The sequence below is a fragment of the Sinohyriopsis cumingii genome, chromosome 15 (genome assembly GCF_028554795.1).
Source record: "Sinohyriopsis cumingii isolate HCF-2022 chromosome 15, ASM2855479v2, whole genome shotgun sequence".
Lineage (NCBI taxonomy): Eukaryota > Metazoa > Mollusca > Bivalvia > Unionida > Unionidae > Sinohyriopsis > Sinohyriopsis cumingii.
The window spans coordinates 65042857-65064547 of NC_142975.1; the positions used below are offsets into that span (position 1 = coordinate 65042857).

The 21691-nt window shown below is 36.4% G+C and overlaps 1 protein-coding gene across 1 annotated transcript in view; it reads left to right on the top strand.

Moving 5' to 3' along the window:
• The window catches only part of LOC149781960 (caspase-2-like), a 119294-nt gene that overhangs the window by 24368 nt on the left and 73235 nt on the right, over positions 1 to 21691 (top strand). Inside the window, exon 3 of the mRNA XM_089936142.1 lies at positions 18686 to 18780. Within this exon, the coding sequence (XP_089792268.1) occupies positions 18686 to 18780 (95 nt within the window). The remainder of the gene's footprint in view (positions 1 to 18685; positions 18781 to 21691) is intronic.

Genomic DNA, 21691 nt, shown 5'->3' on the forward strand with positions numbered 1-21691 from the left:
TATTTTTGAGTCTTTATGTCTGGTAATATGTAGAAACCACGAAATAAATCTTGACGAAGTGAGAGGAATCACTGAAATGGGGGGGGGGTATTTCTGGGTATCGGATATGAAAAAAACGTTATATGGCTGTCGATTGTATCGATATTGTGTAGCTACAGATAATGTACTGCGATAAGTTTCATATCAGCGCCTCTTGGAGAATTCTGTCTTTGGATCTGCTCCATCACTTGATAAATTTATTGAAAATTTATGGGGCCGATTTCTAGAGATATGGATTTCAATATATGCTATGTATAACAAAGAACAAATGGAGATCACAACTTCAGTCCTTCTTTTGCGGTGGAGAACTAAATACTATTTCTCAATCTGCCGCCGCAAAAATGATTTGATGTCCACCCATGACACATACATGCATGCGATGCTACAAAAAGAAATTTTGAAGTCCTCATCCTCTAACATATGGAGAAACTCGCAACCTAGAACATTGGCCATGGATATTCGAATACGGGTGTCCAACATAGCAAACTTCCTTGCTGTCTTAAATCACAAAGAATTCGGTATCTTTTTCGATACCCAAATTTGCTTGCCTCACGTCATTGGCTACCTCTGCCAGGGCGGCGGTGACCGCGTGCAATTAGCTACCATCATGTCCGCCACTAGGTGCCTTTACTGGTGTGACCCTAAAGTCCATCAACCGCCTGGGGCCACGGCGAGAACCATCACCAGCTTTAAACGGCTCATCTGCCATGCTGAAGCGTACAAAGGTCGGCACTGTCAACCTTGGCAACTCGCAAAATTGCGTGACATAAGGGATGGTTTTGGATCGAAGGAATAGTCCCGTACCATCGCCTTGCCCGCGATGTCGGTTACTACACTCTATTCAGAAAAGTCTGAAGGGCCGATAAGAATAGCAAATGCGCTCCATAACGACCTGAAGTCAGGTGCGATCATGACGACGGATTTGATTCTGCGAGGCTGTTTATTGAAACAGGTCAGATTAAGGAATGTAGGCCGTTCCGGTGGACAGCTTCAACGCCACGAGCGATAAACACAACGACCGCCTAAGGGCATTGGCGAACATAAACCAGTACGTGATTAAAGTCGAGCTACTGAATTGCAAAACCAATGACCAAGTCATATACATGAATGACATCATGTGTTAACTATGACCCGCAATTGACCAAAATTATTCAACGTATATTTTATTCAACCCAGCAGTAAAAGAACGGGACACAATGGCACACATGTATATAATCTTACGGCATGTGATCTGCTCGACTTCCTTTATTTAGTCGCAAATTTCTCGAAATCAGCTAGACGAATTTTCTTTAAATTTTTTCTGCTGTTAGATAGGGGTCCGATTTCAAAACGTTATAAGCGGCATCGAAATCAAAATCCTGGAAGTAAGGTTTCCATGAGTACAAACTATTGATACCGTTTATTAACATTTGCGTGTTTTTTAAAACCGGTTACGCCTATGGCGCATCTTATTTTGCTGTTTTGTCTGCACGAAATTCGTCAGGACTTTCTTCATAGGTGGACTCTATGTTCTAGAGATAAAATAATCCATGGAGGACTCATGTGAAGACTTATAAAGAGGGGACTAATGGCTCACATGTATATAATCTTACGGCATGTGATCTGCTCGACTTCCTTTATTTAGTCGCAAATTTCTCGAAATCGGCTCGACGAATTTTCTTTAAATTTTTTCTGCTGTTAGATAGGGGTCGTATTTCAAACCAATATCAGCGGCATCGACATCAAAATCCTGAAAGTAAGGTTTCCATGAGTACAAACTATTGATACCGTTTATTAACATTTGCGTGTTTTTCATAGCCGGTAACCCCTATGGCGCCCCTTATTTTGCTGTTTCGTCTGCACGAAATTCGTCAGGACTTTCTTCATAGGTGGACTCTATGTTCTAGAGATAAAATAATCCATGGAGGACTCATGTGAAGACTTATAAAGAGGGGACTAATGGCTCACATGTATATAATCTTACGGCATGTGATCTGCTCGACTTCCTTTATTTAGTCGCAAATTTCTCGAAATCGGCTCGACGAATTTTCTTTAAATTTTTTCTGCTGTTAGATAGGGGTCCTATTTCAAAACGTTATAAGCGGCATCGAAATCAAAATCATGGAAGTAAGGTTTCCATGAGTACAAACTATTGATACCGTTTATTAACATTTGCGTGTTTTTCATAGCCGGTAACCCCTATGGCGCCCCTTATTTTGCTGTTTCGTCTGCACGAAATTCGTCAGGACTTTCTTCATAGGTGGGCTCTATGTTCTAGAGATAAAATAATCCATGGAGGACTCATGTGAAGACTTATAAAGAGGGGACTAATGGCTCACATGTATATAATTACGGCATGTGATCTGCTCGACTTCCTTTATTTAGTCGCAAATTTCTCGAAATCGGCTCGACGAATTTTCTTTAAATTTTTTCTGCTGTTAGATAGGGGTCCTATTTCAAAACGTTATAAGCGGCATCGAAATCAAAATCCTGGAAGTAAGGTTTCCATGAGTACAAACTATTGATACCGTTTATTAACATTTGCGTGTTTTTCATAGCCGGTAACCCCTATGGCGCCCCTTATTTTGCTGTTTCGTCTGCACGAAATTCGTCAGGACTTTCTTCATAGGTGGGCTCTATGTTCTAGAGATAAAATAATCCATGGAGGACTCATGTGAAGACTTATAAAGAGGGGACTAATGGCTCACATGTATATAATTACGGCATGTGATCTGCTCGACTTCCTTTATTTAGTCGCAAATTTCTCGAAATCGGCTCGACGAATTTTCTTTAAATTTTTTCTGCTGTTAGATAGGGGTCCTATTTCAAAACGTTATAAGCGGCATCGAAATCAAAATCCTGGAAGTAAGGTTTCCATGAGTACAAACTATTGATACCGTTTATTAACATTTGCGTGTTTTTCATAGCCGGTAACCCCTATGGCGCCCCTTATTTTGCTGTTTCGTCTGCACGAAATTCGTCAGGACTTTCTTCATAGGTGGACTCTATGTTCTAGAGATAAAATAATCCATGGAGGACTCATGTGAAGACTTATAAAGAGGGGACTAATGGCTCACATGTATATAATCTTACGGCATGTGATCTGCTCGACTTCCTTTATTTAGTCGCAAATTTCTCGAAATCGGCTCGACGAATTTTCTTTAAATTTTTTCTGCTGTTAGATAGGGGTCCTATTTCAAAACGTTATAAGCGGCATCGAAATCAAAATCCTGGAAGTAAGGTTTCCATGAGTACAAACTATTGATACCGTTTATTAACATTTGCGTGTTTTTCATAGCCGGTAACCCCTATGGCGCCTTTTATTTTGCTGTTTCGTCTGCACGAAATTCGTCAGGACTTTCTTCATAGGTGGACTCTATGTTCTAGAGATAAAATAATCCATGGAGGACTCATGTGAAGACTTATAAAGAGGGGACTAATGGCTCACATGTATATAATCTTATGACATGTGATCTGCTCGACTTCCTTTATTTAGTCGCAAATTTCTCGAAATCGGCTCGACGAATTTTCTTTAAATTTTTTCTGCTGTTAGATAGGGGTCCTATTTCAAAACGTTATAAGCGGCATCGAAATCAAAATCCTGGAAGTAAGGTTTCCATGAGTACAAACTATTGATACCGTTTATTAACATTTGCGTGTTTTTCATAGCCGGTAACCCTTATGGCGCCCCTTATTTTGCTGTTTCGTCTGCACGAAATTCGTCAGGACTTTCTTCATAGGTGGGCTCTATGTTCTAGAGATAAAATAATCCATGGAGGACTCATGTGAAGACTTATGAAGAGGGGACTAATGGCTCACATGTATATAATCTTACGGCATGTGATCTGCTCGACTTCCTTTATTTAGTCGCAAATTTCTCGAAATCGGCTCGACGAATTTTCTTTAAATTTTTTCTGCTGTTAGATAGGGGTCCTATTTCAAAACGTTATAAGCGGCATCGAAATCAAAATCCTGGAAGTAAGGTTTCCATGAGTACAAACTATTGATACCGTTTATTAACATTTGCGTGTTTTTCATAGCCGGTAACCCCTATGGCGCCCCTTATTTTGCTGTTTCGTGCTTCATCAGACCAGTCAAATTGTTCTTTTGAGCCTCATTTCTCCTATAATCTTCCACCATATCTTTCATTATGACAACAATTCATGTCGTCTCCAGAGAACGGAACCGTCCCTTCTAAATTACTATATTGCACAATTTACTATTCACCCATCACGAATACTGCAAATGCACTCACATCATCGTTACATACAGTTAGGTTTTATATGGGACTACTCATCTCCATGGACACTTATGCTACTCTAACCTTAATTCACAATAAAATTAAAGCATCCATCCTGTAATCTCATCCGCACTACAATCTGTGATGTTTTGCCTTAGCAATTGGCTAATTAGTCGGGTTGAGGACGCCTACTTCCCAAAACCAACCAGGTGATCACTTAAATCTATGAAATCCTTAAAATGGAGAGCTATATGCAAATGGCTGATACTCAATGTATTACAATATCTTTACCGAATGTCAAACAGGGGTAAGGGTTAAAGCATCGGAATCTTTGGCTGCAATCTGTTCATAGATTATAATGGTTTTAAATAATGCTGGTATCCGTAAAGACCCTCGTATGTTTTCCGCTTGCATTAGACAAACGCCGTCAAAAATGCTTTTGGGAGTCAAATATATATATCTGTTTAGAAAATATCATACAATAATAAAAAGCCAATATAATTTTAGTGGTGAACTGTAGGAACCAGATATGGACTGAAGAGGTAATCTGCCAATGGACATTGTTACAGCTGTCATATATTCGTCTCCGGATTCCAAGAAATCGCGTCGACTAATTTTCTTTAAACTTTTCATACAGTTGGAAGAGATCCTTAACTAGATGTTCTCCGAGACGCGTTGAAATCGATATATTCTAGTTAGGGGTTCAATAATAACAATCTTTGCAATCGATCCAGATTGTGCGTCTTTTTCATACCCGGTGCCCATAGGTTGTCCGCTTTTTTTTGCTGATTCCTCTCGATGACATTCATCAGGACTTATTTCGTGGCTCGACACTACCACCTAGATATAAAATGTCTGTGAAAAGTCCATGTCAAAACTGTGCAAAGAGGAGACTATTGGCCCACTTGTATAATTAAGATATTATTTGCTTGCCGCATATCCTTTACCCACCCACCCCCTTTAAGTAGCAACAAGTTCTGGAAATCGGTTAAACAAATTCTTTCAATGACTTTGGCTTATGTTGGAACAGATTCCTGAATAGAAACTGTTCATCAGAAGTTGCAATCGAAATCGTTTAGGTACGCGTTTAATTCGCACTAAGTATTATTAGATTTGCCTCACACTGAGCGTGTTTCATACACCTACCCGTATGTTTCTTTACCCAGTTCCAAGGACTTCAATACAACATTCGATGACAACTGAGGGCTTCCGAAACACGAAGATACTTGAAATAATTCTTCTCTAACCACATTAGGACCACATAAGAGAAATCTCCAGTTTCACACTTGTATGGTTTTTTGTGGTTTCACGTTTACTTGAGCCATTAGTAAGCTTTTGGATACAAATACTAATATTTTGCGCCATGCAAAACAGGATGCGACCCCAACATCTAACACAACTAATAAATCCTTTTTCAAATTAGTAATTATGTATACCTATCAATATCCTAACCACTTCCTCCACATAGTCCGTGATTTGCCTCTAGTCAGCTATATATAGCTGGCACCAAAGAACACTCTTATTTCTGTAACTGGGTTAGAATAACATCAATGCATGCCCTGAAGGGCTTTTAATCTTCAAGAAGTTATAACCAATTATTTATGGAACTATAAATAAATAATGAATACCCAGCTGGCTGTGAATAAGGAATCAGTAACCAAATGTATGTATAAATAGTTGAATCGGGAATGAGTAACTGGTTACTTATTCCTTATTCAATCGGTAACTGGTTACTTATTCCTTATTCAATCGGTAACTGGTTACTTATTCCTTATTCAATCGGGAATAAGGAATAAGGAATAAGTAACCAACTTGACGTCAATGAAGTAAACAGTCTGTTTGCTTGTTTACTTCAGGAGCTTCTGTTTGTGTTGAAAGTCCAATAATATGACATTGTTAGGGACCCCTTGACGATAATCTGGTTAGAAATTATAAACCAGTGAATGAAAGGACTAAGTTTTATGCATTTTTGTAGCCTTGATGCTTTCCTTTTTAAAATTGGTAGAGGGGTACAAACAAACAGGAGGTGTGGGAATACTACTCCAAAATTTGTATATGGCATGCACTTGGTGTAAGGAAGAATCCTAAAATTTGTGAAGTCAAAAGGTCAGTGATCAAAGTCACCTTGGCTGAAAAAAGAAAAACTGTTTCCAGACAATAACGTGAGTTGTTCATAACCTTTAGTTACCAATCTCTGAGTAAGAAGAAAGCTGTTAATTTGGGGGTTCTGAAGGTTAAAGGACAAACTGAAAGAATGTTCTCACAACAACTCAAGTTCTCCACCAGTGTTTCACCTGGGAACAGCAAACTATGAACAGTGTCTCCCCTTGTCCACAAATAAGGTATGCAAAAACATTTAAAGAAATAAATCATTTTTTCCATTACAAGTAATGATAAAAAAGTGCAATTTGAGGAACATACCAACCTCATGTTGATACAACCTTAGCTGGAAACTATGTTCCACCATTTACATATACCATACTCTGTGGATGACTTACCACATGGATTAATAAGGAACCCTATCAGTTCTGGGTGAAAATGTCAAAGGTCAAATTCATTGTCGCAGAAAGAAGAACTGTTCTGCACAGTAACTTGGGTAAGGTACCATTGAAAGTTACCAGAATTCAAAAGTCAAGAAAGAAAAAAAATGGTTTCTGTCCAAAATTTTCAGTAATTCAGTAATTGACCATGTCCCATCACTGATGTTTGTGGATGACTTATTCACTTTTTTCAAAATGAAGCCTATTGATTTTGGGTTCAAAAGGTCATGGTCACAATGATTGAAAGATACTCAATCTTGTAACTTAATAGCTTTGGTTTAAGACCATGTACATTGATCAAAATATTTGGGAACAGCATGTACTTAAGGTGTGGAAGATGACTATTGATTTTATGGTCAAAGGTCCAGGCCATTTTGGCTCCAAGAACAATTGATTTTGAAGAATGAATTTTGCTCTGGAGTAAGTTCCTTGGCCAAATTTGTTGTTGATGGCTTGAAATTAGAGTAACAAAGAGTGATAACAAACTAGATTCTGTGGCCAAAGGTCAGAGTTCATGATCATCATAAGTGAAATACAAAAATAATGCATTCTGCACATTGAGTTTAGTTCAAGACCATATACCTTGACCAAATATCATGATCCATGAGACCAACTGGTCAGTAATTTCCAGAGTCAACCGTGCTCTGAGCATGCGGGTATAAAGGACCATTAAACACCATATTTGGGTATATAATGTGCCACTGACAGTGCTCCTGATTAATTTTAACCAACTTTTGACATAGAATCAGATTAGTTTAATTTTGTATGCTAGCCATAAAGGAGAGGATATTATGCTGTCCATCCTTCTGTCCAGGTGTATGTCTATTACCAATTTTGTTTTCACACATTATCTCGGGTTGTCCACCATTCGTAACTTCTAAACAGTGTGGATAGCTAGCACTTGCATTAAGGAAGAACCCAGGTCAAAGGTTATTGTAACTGAAATAAGAAATGTGGTATTTTCTCAGAAGCATAAGTTCATGCATAACATAACCATACCAGATATTATGGATAGCTTGAAAAATGGGGTAAGGAAGAAAGTTATTGAATTTGGTATCCTATGGTCTGATTTAAAGGCCAGTGCAAGTAAAACTTGAAAAATATTCTCTGCACAATTATTGACCATTTACCCTATTAATTTTAGAATATAAAGGTCAATCATTATTGTAGCCCATAGAAAAATTGGTTTTGCAGAAACACCTTTGTTCCAGAGTAAGTTCCTTGAGCAAACTTTGTAAATGGTTTCCACTTATAGTAATAAAGAAATTTATGGATTCTAGGTTTTAGGGTCAGATTTCTTAATCATCACAAGTCAGATCAGAAAATAATTTTTCAATACATTAAGTTTAGTTTAAGTCTCTATACCTTGATCAAATGTCAAGGTCATTGAGACCCACTGGTCAGTGATCTCCAGAATCAACCATATGCTGCAAGTAGCTACACAGAGGACAGTATAAGCATATATTGTGCCATTCACAATCTTCTTGATTATTTTCTAGTTGAATAAATGGCAGGCTCAGCAAATAAGGAAGTCTCTTGTTTCCATGTCAGAAACATTTTTAATCAGATTTAGATGCTAGATCAGTTTTGTTTTAAAATATGGGTTGTTTTTTATATGCCTTCCATAAGACAGATCATATTATGGTAAGATGCCCTCCTTCATTCATCTGTCAGTTACCAATTTAATTTTTGCACCATTTTTCTGGCAGCCATCTTGAAAATCTTGTTATCGTTTCTTTTCCTGAATAGATTATCTTATCAGTATGGAGTTTTCACTCAGAGACTTCTTATAATGTCTAGGTGATCCTAAATAAAAATGATGCCAATGTGACATACGGTATGGCTACCATGGCAGCCATCTTAAAAATCTTGTTATCACAACTCTACTTGAACAGACAGTTATATTGATAAGGGGTTTCCGCCAGATTTTTCTTATATTGTTCAGTTGATCTTAAATGATAATGGTGCCAGTCTGATGTACAGCAAGACCACTACAGCAGTCATCTATTGTTATTGAATGGAAAGTCATAGCTAGAAAATATTGTTATCTCTGTGCCATTCCAAATGGATGGATATGTCAACATGGGGTTTTAACCAATAGACTTTTTACAATACCTACTTGGTCATTAATGAAAATGGTGCCAGTTGTTCACTTAATATGGCTGCCATGACAACTGTCTTAAAAATCTTGTTGCTACTACTTACCCTGAATGGATGATCATTATGATGGGTTTTTTGCCTATTCCTAAGTGAAAATGGAACTGGCCATTGATCCAGTATGGATCTCATGATGATTGTCTTAAAAATCTTACTACTCTCCTTGAACAGATAATGATTGTGACATTGGAGTTTTCACCAAAAGACTTATAATGATATCTGCCTAATCTGAAATGAAAATCTTACCAAGCTGATATCCAATATGAGTACCATTTCAGCTAATTTGAAAATCTTGTTATTGCTGAAGAATATTAGAGATGGTTTCAACACTCAACAGTTAAAAGGATGATATAGTCACTTTTTGAATTCTATGAAATTCTTTTCACCCTGTGGAGCATCAGTCCCTTCTAGGTACTCTTGTTTGGAATGTTGAATTATGGTAAAGCAGCTACTAAAGCTCATGGCAGTATTTAAATGTGATCTGAACAGTTAAAACAGGTATTGTTAATATTATTGATGGCAGTACTATTTCCATGGTAATAATATTTGATCAATTGATATTTCAGTCCATTGTTACACCACTGGTCACTGTGACCTACATTTCAAATTTTATTAGCTTTTCTTGAGCTCATGACCATTTTTTTAGCCTACAGTAAACATAATTTTACACAAGAAATCTTTAACTCAATGAGGATATGCATCCTGATGAGTACTACACCCTCACCTCAAAAGTAAGTCACTGTGACCCAATTTCACACTTCACTTACCAATGTTACATTCGTGTTTCAACTGTACATATTTGAATCATTAAACCAAATCATTATATGCAGAAGTCTTTGGTACCACATCAGTACTAAAAACATGTGACCTTTGCACGCATTGGGGTGGGGTTCTTCCAATATAATTTAATTAAATTATGATGAAAGTTCCACCCTGGCTTGTGAGATTAGAAAGTTAAATTAGTGACGAGGTAGATTTACAGCTCTGAGCCCCCAGTCAGCAATGCCGATGGTTAAATTATAGAGAACATGAAGATGAAATTCAATCAATAACAATTTAATAAATTTGATAATTTAAAACGATAACTTCCAATCACTCGTCTTTCCCTCGACCAAGTGACAGCCTAATTCATCACTTGATTTACAGTGTGAGTTCGATTTTCCCCCTGTCCTTGCATCTACTCATCTCTTTCTTTCCCACTAATTCCTTCCTTCTTTCCATTTCTCTAACTCCTCCTTTGTCTCTGTTTCCCTCTCTACTATCTCCTCCAATTCCGCTCCCAGACTGCAACTTCTCCTGACTTCTCTCCTTTCTTCTCCTTTCCTCTGTCTCTCTATCTGAGACTACGGGACCAAACTGTAACTGGTCTGTCCCTCAAAGCTTCCTGTGAAAAACCACAAGGCGTTAACATACGTTTTATCAAATCTCACCTCACACTATATCAACCATTAATCATCAGATAAGCTATCACGGTTTCGGTCATGCATGTGTACACATCGAAATTCCCACACACTTCTTGCAGGTTAAACAATGGCGTAATAACACAATATCAGCGAATTGTCATACAGACATCAATACATTGCGTCAGACAGTATATACACATATATTTAATCTCATCGTACTACAGTCTGACAACAATCAGATGCATGTCTCTACATTACACAAATATTCAACAATGGCAAAATCTATAATCACATGAACACATGTGTTAGTCTACTATAAAATACCCACATAGCGAATTACAATATTAACTCTTATGACGGCTAGCAAGCTATATAATTCTTTACAAATATCAACTCATTTCTTCAAAATATGCAAACATATTAACAAAACAAAGTAATTCTTCATACTACGATTCTAGTAATAATAAAGTATACATACGACCTACAATTAAAATGCAGTCGCATTCCACAAAGACCGAACAAATATCCCACTGACCTTATTTGAAGCTCTCTGTACTTAGAATTTCCCGCTCTAAGATTTTCCTGCCAATAATGAATGGCTATTCGGAGTTACGCTAACCTCTCCTCTGGGTAATTTCTCTCAGCAAACTAATTCTTGCCGGAAGACGCAGAGATATCATTCTACCCAAATCAAGGTCTCTCCCCTATCTCGATTCTGATTGGATGGCGCTGTGACCCTGTCCAATTGTCTTAGCGGCCAGTTCAACCTGTCTGTCTGTCTGCAGGGAAAAGAAGTTAAGACACTCCCACTTCTTCGGGCAACTTTTTTTATCTTGGAAAAACATTTCCACACCTAGGTGATAATTGGCTATCTGTGACTTCGCAACTCCGAGGTCCGGTTCTCCACTTCTAGCCACAACAATCTTTCGTAATGGATTAGTGGTAGTCTGCGGCAATGTTTAACATCAAACAATGGCTTGTCAGAATTACCTTGATTATACATGTTTCAACTGGGACTACTCTGGGTCGGGGTAAACATGACAAAACATGTCAGTGATTTACATCTAACTTTTTCTGGCTTAAGTTAAAAGATTTTGCATTTATCTCATTACCAAAAGTGTTTTGCCTGCTATGTACCTGCCTTTATAGAATCATGAAATTTGATCAAGGGATGCATTTTGATGAGCACTACTCCTTCTTTCAGAAGTTGTTTATTATGACCCATATTTTACATTTCAGTGACTTATGTGAATTTTTTGGGGGTGTTCATTTTTGCAGGCACCATTCATACTAGAATCACAAGTTGAGGATGGTATGTATCTCTGTTAGTACCAAATCCCTGCAACAAAAGAGGCCTCACTCGCATGCCAGTATTTAATCTTTTATTGGCTTAGGATGAGTTCTTTAGTACAAAAAAGTGGTCCCTCTGACATATATTTGATACTTCACTGACTTTGTTGAAATTATATATTCAATTGAATTTTTGAGGCATTGTTTATGATAAAATAGATGCATATCTGTTCCTTTCAACCAAAGAAGGTCACTGTGACCTTCATGTTATGTTTTTCTAATAAGGGTTAAGTATTTAACTCAAAATCACATATATTTTTTCATGCTGTATTCAGACTATTCAGATGACCTTTCATGACCAGTACAGTTGGAAGTAGAAATAAATATGTGTATTCAGTGGTGACCATATATTGTATTGTATATAAGGTTACCTTCAACAGTTTATGGTTTCTGTACCCAAATAAGTCATTACACCATTTAGCAAGACCATGTGACTTCAAATGAGCAGAGTTAAAAGTATACATTGTAATTAATTCTGACTACTAATAATACCATTAATTCTAATTCATTTGTTGCTGTTGTTGTTTTAGGGTTTAACGCCATTTTCAGCACATGATAGGCTATACATGGCGGCCAGTATTAATGGTGGAGGAAGAACCTGGGAAATTCCCAGAAAGAACCACCGACCCTCGAGAAGCTACTGGCAAGCATTCTCACATACCCACTTTGGCCGAATCTGAGACTCGAACCTACGCAGACAGAGGTGAGATGGCAGTGATCCATAACAGAGAGTGCTTTAGACCACTCGGCCACTCGGGGCCCCACTCTAATTCATTTGTAAAATCTACTTATTTCAGTATGATCACTTTTGATAAATATCTTAGAAAATATATAAATGGAATATGTGACTCAAGAACAAAATTTATAATGCAAGATATGTGTCTAAATATGAATAAAATACAGGAAATAACTTGATTAACTCATATGGTAGGTAGATTGTCAACAAATTTTTACAGTCTGAGAATTCATATTTCTTTTATTGTGTAAATTTTGGATGACAATAAACATGTATAGTAAGTATCATATGTAAAAATTAGGATGTTAATACAGTGTGTATCGACATAGATACAGGAGTATTTGATGTGTGTTTGATTGTGTGTGTGGATGTGTATGCTTATGTAGGTGTATAAGTAACTGCGGTGTTAGGCAGCCTGTGAGTTTTTGGATTTTTGAATATTGCCTTTATTGAGAGGAACTTGAAGGATAAGTACTGTTTAAATTTGAGACCTTCACCTCATAGATGCTAACACAATTAAAATATTCATGAGCATTTGAGGGGACTTAGTTTAATGGGAGGGGACTTAATATAATGGGAGAGGTTTTAGTATAATGGGAGGAGGCTTAGTATAATGGGAGGGGACTTCGTATAATGGGAGGGGACTTAGTATAATGAGAGGGGACTGTTAATATAATGGGAGGGGACTGTTAATAGAATGGGAGGGGACTTAGTATAATGGAGGTGACTGTTAATATAATTATTTTCATTGGGAGACCTGTACTTTGTGCTTATGTGTATGTTGTGGTGGGGGGACCAGAACATTAAAAATAAAAAGTTACTGTAAAATAAATAAAGCAATAGATTTTAGAGCAGTGTGAGTATGGCATGAAAGATAAGCTCTATTTCTTTTGTTTTGTCATAGATTTTTTCCTTAAAAGCTATATCCAGGTATAAACCCTGTGTAGTATTGGAGTTAGTCTTAATTGAAAATATTATCTCCCAGAATTTTACAAATTGCATAATTGCTAATTCTTCTAAGTAGATGGACAGGCCAACATTTAGCAGTGTATAGTTATTCCGTTATTTAAATGACACTGGTCTAACTGTTTAAATGGTTGGCATGATGCCTTTCAGAAAATCTGTGTATAACTACTTCTTTTGAATAAATGGTCTTATTGACTAGGATATTTTCACTGAAAATCTTCATAAATTGCAGTAATATATAGCAGGTTCTAAATGAAACTGGTGGTAATCTTACTCCCAGCATGGCATGATAATGGCAACCAAAAAGTTTGCTATAATGCTGTTCCTCTTGTCAGTAAAAAATTCTTTGCAATATTTAATTGGTTCTGAAATGAAGATGGTACACACCTAACCACTACCCTATCTGCACTTTTGTGAGTGATTTTCAAAAACCAGACATAGCTGACCTTGGGGTCAAGTCAGATGTCATTGATTACATTTTTGTACTTCGCTGAGCTTATGAATACTGACTTATATATATTTAAGTGTGTTTTGACATAACTTTGTATATACTTGCATCCCACGGAACAACTTGATAGTCTGTGTTCTGATATTGATATGAGGTCAAAGGTCTTGACTTAGATATTTTTCTTTTAGATGTACTGGCTTGTGAGTATGATAACAAATGGATTTTTATAAGACCGTTTTGTGGATCTGAATGATGCCAGATAAATAATTTTGTTTTTCCCATCAAATTATTAATGATAGATTTAGTCCAACTTAGCATGCAGGTATATTGTGATATTGCATGAAGCATGTTCAGTGATATAATTTTCAGGGTCAAGGGCCATGTCAAAGAATCTTATACTACACTTACGGGGTTTTTCTTCTGATACATTTACAAACCATAATATATTAAGAGTACATCCACTACCTGACAAATTCAGTCCTTCATGTTTGCTTGTAGCAAGAGGAGTACTAAATGTCATCTGTCCATCTAGGTGGAAGTCAGACAAGACTTGGATAGAAGGATTGGTGCCAAATCCCATTTATACTTAACTTACTACATTTGTGCTAAGAAGCAGACTTCAATTTAGACTTGGCAAAACCAATTTCCACTTCTTCTTTTCATTCAAACACTTTAGTTCAGAATGTACACGCTAAGACAGGTTCACAGCATCATTCAAGTGAGAGATTTCACAATTGGTTTAGACTTTACAATGTTTACCTTCATATTCGAGTCCACAGGTCTTCCAGGAAATTCCTAAGATTCACAATCAATGATAGACCACTCTGGTGGCCAGGTGGTTAGAGCATCCACGTCGGATGTGGGAGGTTGTGGGTTCAAACCCCGGCTGAGTCATACCAAAGACTTAATAAATTGGTAGTAACAGCAGCCTTGCTGGGCGCTCTACATTAAGAGGTTAGTGTTATGACTGGTCGGCCTGGTGTCAGATAATGTGGCTAGGTGGGACATCATGTTGCATGTCTGCAGCATGATGCCCCAGTGCTAGACATCCCTATAAACTGTCACTTTGCAGAGATCAAAGCGATATGACTAAAAAGTTGTTAAAGCTATGTTAAAAATCCAAATCGCACACAATCAATGATATGTTATACCATTGAGTTCAGGGCATTCCATTTTGGTCTGTACAGCAATTATGGAAAGAGTTGATGTACATCAGAATCACCTCTAAGACCATGAATCCCAACAATGTGGACAGCAATATGCAAAATCATCATTTTTAAGTTATATTCTAGATCAAGACATGAAATTGTTTTATTTCTGCTCCATCTTGGATTCCTTGTCAATAAAGATACATCTGGTATTGTCCCATTCCAAAATTTTACCCATTTTTTTATGAAGATCAGAACACGCATAGATGAGGTCTCTCTGCCTTGAAATCATTTAACTGTTGTCTGCTATTTCTGAAAAAATCACACCTCAACCCAATAATCTTTAATCTGTTTGGTATCAATGCAGCAGCTGATTTCATCATTTTGTGCTGCCTGTTTATGAGACCATTTAAGATGGTTCTCTTGTCCTATTGGCAACCAAAGTATTGCTTACCGGATCATGTGATCACAGTTACTCAGGGTCCAATCAGTAAATGGGATAACCTGACCTGGCTTGCAGTTGATCTAAACTTGCAGATTGAGCCAACAGGAATTATGATATGCATGCATGCCAGCAAGGCAGACTGAGGTGTCCACCTCCTGCCTCATTTTGGGAAGTCAGCCTTGAGTGGCCCCATCAGGAATGTTCATTACACATTAGTCTCTTGGAGATGAAGTCCATAGCAAATGCATTTCAGTTGTGGTAGAAGACATATGAAGAGGCTGTTCTCACCCTAATAACTAACAATTCTACTTTGGTAGGATGTATCAGAAGGCAAGTGGGAACCAAAATCCCCAGTCCTCTGATTTCTGTTTTTCTGATTTTCCCAGATGGTGTCATTAACAAAGCCACATCTAACTCTGCTACATCCAGCATAATCATTTTTTTAGTAGACTCAGTGTCCCAAGAAAATCAGCTCATTCAAATTTAATGGTCTTTTTGCCTTCTGTATTCAGACAAATATCTGTGCCTCCTAGGATGGTTGACCAATTGTGGATCTATTTGCATCAAGGTGGAATGCTTAGCTACATGCTTTTATCTCTGCAAAAGTCCAGGCATCTTTCACACTTTCCATGAACTGGAATGGTCTAAATGTATGTCTTCCCTCCAACTCTATTGCCAGCATCTAGGAGAAGGAAAGAAAATCATCATGCCATCTGGTTCTGATTGCTCCATGCAAGTGGGAATAAAAGCATGGTTAAATGATCTCTGAAATTTAGCAACAGAAATTCCTAGGAAAATCTTGGTCTTTCTTTACCTTCTTAAGCAACTGCAAATGCAGTTTTATCTAAACATGGAATAGTTCAACCTGTCTGCCATGCTCATGTCAAGAAAGCCATCAGGGGATACAGTTCCTAGAGGTGGACAGTATTGCTGGGGAAAGAAAGGCCACCAGATTGAAAGCTCCAGTGGTACTATTGGCAACATGCCACACATTTATGGGTCTAGAATCCCTAAAGAACTAACTCTGTCATTTGAAGAAAATTTATCCTCCATCAGTTTTATAGCCTACCATTTCATGATCTCATGGATATTTCATCATCTTGGAGTGGAAAATGTAGACCATAATAAAGACCTCTCTAACCTTTTTTGATCTTTAATTTGTCTCAACCAAAGGTTTTGACTCTGTGTCTGTAATGGAATCTGCCATAAGATTTGATATGGCTGAATACAGAACCTTTTGAAAGTGTCTAGAACCTCCTTGACTCATGTCTCATACAAAACCTGCTCCCTGGTCATTCTGTGTATAACAGATAGTATCGGTGAGATATACACTTTGTCACTTAATCTGAGATGCAGTTATTTCATGATTGTTCAATTCCACTTATGTTGATTCCTGCTTTACTAATTTTGCTCACAGAGCAAATTGGTTCTTTGTTGTGAAATCTCTCAAGGAAAACAGGACCCCAATAGAGCAAAAGATAATCAAACTGATGAGAAGAAAGAGATCTGATCTATTTCTTTTATTGAAAGAAAGGAAAATATCTGAACATAAACTTTGTTGTCATGGTTTATTCACCTTATGTATGAAGAACTAACCCTACATGAAACGAGTTTCATATGTATGTTGACTTAATTGGTTACAGCAGTTCTCATTATCATTCAGGCATAGCTGTTCCCTAATTGATATTATTCAGGCTATGGAATGTAGGTCAGAGATGATGTTCTGTAGGTTTTATATTAGAGGTCTTTCATCCCAAAGGGCTTCGTTTGACCTAGTGGGACCTATAGCAGCTGCACAGTAAGCTACATTCAGCAGCTTTACAATCATGCAGCTACTTAACTTCCATTGGAAGTGCATCTTGGGGGTGAGGGGCTTTTCCCTAGAAGCCTTGTCCAAACAAATCTATATGCTATCTTTAGCCTGCGCCTCTCAACCCTCTGACAAGATTTGAAGCAGCTTCATGCACATAATTGAATCAGAGATTGGAACTTGTCTATTTTAAAGAGATATAATTCTCTTCACCTCTTGCCTATTCTAGTTTATTATGAACAGGTAATATATCTGAAAACAAAACCAATTTTTGGAGTAAGTTTTATTTATATGTGACCATTGTACAGTCACACCTGCCCAGCTTTCCCACATTTACACTTTAAAACCTGACAGCATGCATATCTGCTGAAATATAAATATGAACTAGCACCAGTCTATCCAAGAGGAGATCAATCTTGTTTGACCTCCACCTTAGGGGGCAGAAGACTTTTAGTCCTTTTGTTACTAAATACTTGTTTGGGAGGGTTGGAGTTTGGGAGGTAATGAATGTATTCATAATGTGATTGAGTACATTTATTGAACAAACAAATTTGCAAAAATTAGTGTCTTGTGAACATAATAACTTGGACATAAGGAAATACTTTTTTGTGCAAAATATGATATCTTGCAGTTTCTCAAGATATCAGAGGTTGTTTCAGTCTTTTCTTAGATTGATGAAAATTGTTCATCAGTAGAGCATTTGTCCCTTTGAGGGACTCTTGTTATCAATTCATTATAGTATCACTACTTATTATATCAGATGAAAGTGTGTGTGTGATTCGGATTTTTAACGTAGCTTTAACAGTTTTTCAGTCATATTGCTATGAATCGTCTGCAATGTGGTAGTTTATAGTGATGTCTAGTACTGGGGCATCGTGCTGCAGACATGTAGCATGACATCCCACCCAGTCACATTATCCTGACACCAGGCTGACCAGTCCTAACATTAACCTCTTAATGCTGAGCGCCAGACAAGGTAGCTGTTAGTACCATTATTGTAAGTCTTTGGTATGACTTGGCTGGGGGATCGAACCCATGACCTCCTGCATCCGAGGCGGACAAACCAGAGGAAAGAATGTTCTTTCTTATTGTTTTATTGTATATGCCAGGTCACAGGATGTGTGTATATATGCATATATTTATCTGATGTAATGATATTTCAGCACAATTCTGGCTATGTGTTGGTAATTTAAAGTTAAGATTTTAAATTTTTTAAAGATTTTATTGTCAAGATCACTACATTTTTTGCTGTTTGATCATATTTACAATGACCACGGAAGACTACTACAAGCTGTATAGAGGTGAGCCACGTATTGTATTCTGAGTTGTTTAACTTTCAATTGCTGAAAACTTAGATGAGTTGTGTGATGAATTGCTAAATAAAATAGAAAGTTATCAGTTCATATTTTTAAATTCATTTTCAGACTGGCCAGATGTGGATGCAATGACAGAGGAAATAAATGTAAGACATTGTAGTCAATCATCAGAGGTCTACAGAGAAAAATGGAATGATTCAATGGTAAAATCCTAAACATTTTCATCATATTCACTGGTCAAAATAATTTCAGTTGTAATCATGGAATGGTAAAAATCTCAAAATTTTGCAAAATCATGGAATGGTGAAAATCTCTCAATTTTAATCATACAATAATCAAAATCTCTCAATTGTAATCATGCAGTGGTAAAATACTATCACTTAAATCATCTAGTGCTAACAGTCTATAAAATGTAGTCATCAAATGGTCACAATCAACAATCACACGGTAGTTAAAATCTATCAAATGTAGTCATCAAATGGTCACAATCTACAATCACACGGTAGTTAAAATCTATCAGATGTAGTCATCAATGGTCACAGTATGCAATCATGCGGTAGTTAAAATCTATCAAATGTAGTCATCAAATGGTCACAGTCTACAATCACACGGTAGTCAAAATCTATCAAATGTAGTCATCAAATGGTTACAATCTACAATCACACGGTAGTTAAAATCTATCAAATGTAGTCATCAATGGTCATAGTATGCAATCATATGGTAGTTAAAATCTATAAAATGTAATCATCAATGGTCACGATCTACAATCATACAGTAGTTAAAATCTATCAAATGTAGTCATCAATGGTCACGATCTACAATCATACAGTAGTTAAAATCTATAAAATGTAATCATCAATGGTCACGATCTACAATCATACAGTAGTTAAAATCTATCAAATGTAGTCATCAATGGTCACAATCTACAATCATACAGTAGTTAAAATCTATCAAATGTATTCATCAATGGTCACAATCTACAATCATATGGTAGTTAAAATCAATCAAATGTAGTCATCAATGGTCATGATCTACAATCATACAGTAGTTAAAATCTATCAAATGTATTCATCAATAGTCACAATCTACAATCATACCGTAGTTAAAATCAATCAAATGTAGTCATCAATGGTCACAATCTACAATCATACGGTAGTTAAAATCTTTCAAATGTAGTTATCAATGGTCACAATCTACAATCATACAGTAGTTAAAATCAGTCAAATGTAATCATCAATGGTCACAATCTACAATCATACAGTAGTTAAAATCAATCAAATGTAGTCATCAATGGTCACAATCTACAATCATACGGTAGCTAAAATCAATCAAATGTAGTCATCAATGGTCATGATATACGATCATACGGTAGTTAAAATCAATCATGTGGTAGTTAAAATCAGTCAAATGTAATCATCAATGGTCACGATCTACAATCATACAGTAGTTAAAATCTATCAAATGTATTCATCAATAGTCACAATCTACAATCATACCGTAGTTAAAATCAATCAAATGTAGTCATCAATGGTCACAATCTACAATCATACGGTAGTTAAAATCTTTCAAATGTAGTTATCGATGGTCACAATCTACAATCATACAGTAGTTAAAATCAGTCAAATGTAATCATCAATGGTCACAATCTACAATCATACAGTAGTTAAAATCAATCAAATGTAGTCATCAATGGTCACAATCTACAATCATACGGTAGCTAAAATCAATCAAATGTAGTCATCAATGGTCATGATATACGATCATACGGTAGTTAAAATCAATCATGTGGTAGTTAAAATCAGTCAAATGTAATCATCAATGGTCACGATCTACAATCACACGGTAGTTAAAATCTTTCAAATGTAGTCATCAATGGTCACAATCTACAATCATACAGTAGTTAAAATCTATCAAATGTAGTCATCAAATGGTCACAATCTACAATCATACGGTAGTTGAAATCAATCAAATGTAGTCATCAATGGTCACAATCTACAATCATACGGTAGTTAAAATCAATCAAATGTAGTCATCAATGGTCACGATCTACAATCATATGGTAGTTAAAATCAATCATGTGGTAGTTAAAATCAGTCAAATGTAATCATCAATGGTCATGATCTACAATCACACGATAGTTAAAATCTTTCAAATGTAGTCATCAATGGTCACAATCTACAGTCATACAGTAGTTAAAATCTATCATGCGGTAGTTAAAATCAGTCAAATGTAATCATCAATGGTCATGATCTACAATCATACGGTAGTTAAAATCAACCAAATGTAGTCATCAATGGTCACGATCTACAATCATACGGTAGTTAAAATCAATCATGCAGTAGTTAAAATCAGTCAAATGTAATCATCAATGGTCACGATCTACAAGCACACGGTAGTTAAAATCTTTCAAATGTAGTCATCAATGGTCACAATCTACAATCATACAGTAGTTAAAAATCTATCAAATGTAGTCATCAAATGGTCACAATCTACAATCATACGGTAGTTAAAATCAATCAAATGTAATCATCAAATGGTCACAGTATGCAATCATACAGTAGTTAAAATCTATAAAATGTAGTCATCAATGGTCAAAATCTACAATCATACAGTTGTTAAAATCTATCAAATGTAGTCATCAAATGGTCACAATCTACAATCATACAGTAGTTAAAATCTATCAAATGTAGTCATCAATGGTCACAATCTACAATCATACAGTTGTTAAAATCTATCAAATGTAGTCATCAAATGGTCACAATCTACAATCATACGGTAGTTAAAATCTATCAAATGTAGTCATCAATGGTCACAAACTACAATCATAGGGTAGTTAAAATCTATAAAATGTAATCATCAATGGTCACGATCTACAATCATACAGTAGTTAAAATCTATCAAATGTAGTCATCAATGGTCACAATCTACAGTCATACGGTAGTTAAAATCTATCAAATGTAGTCATCAATGGTCACAATCTACAATCATACAGTAGTTAAAATCTATCAAATGTAGTCATCAATGGTCACAATCTACCATCATATGGTAGTTAAAATCAATCAAATGTAGTCATCAATGGTCACAATCTACAATCATACGGTAGTTAAAATCAAT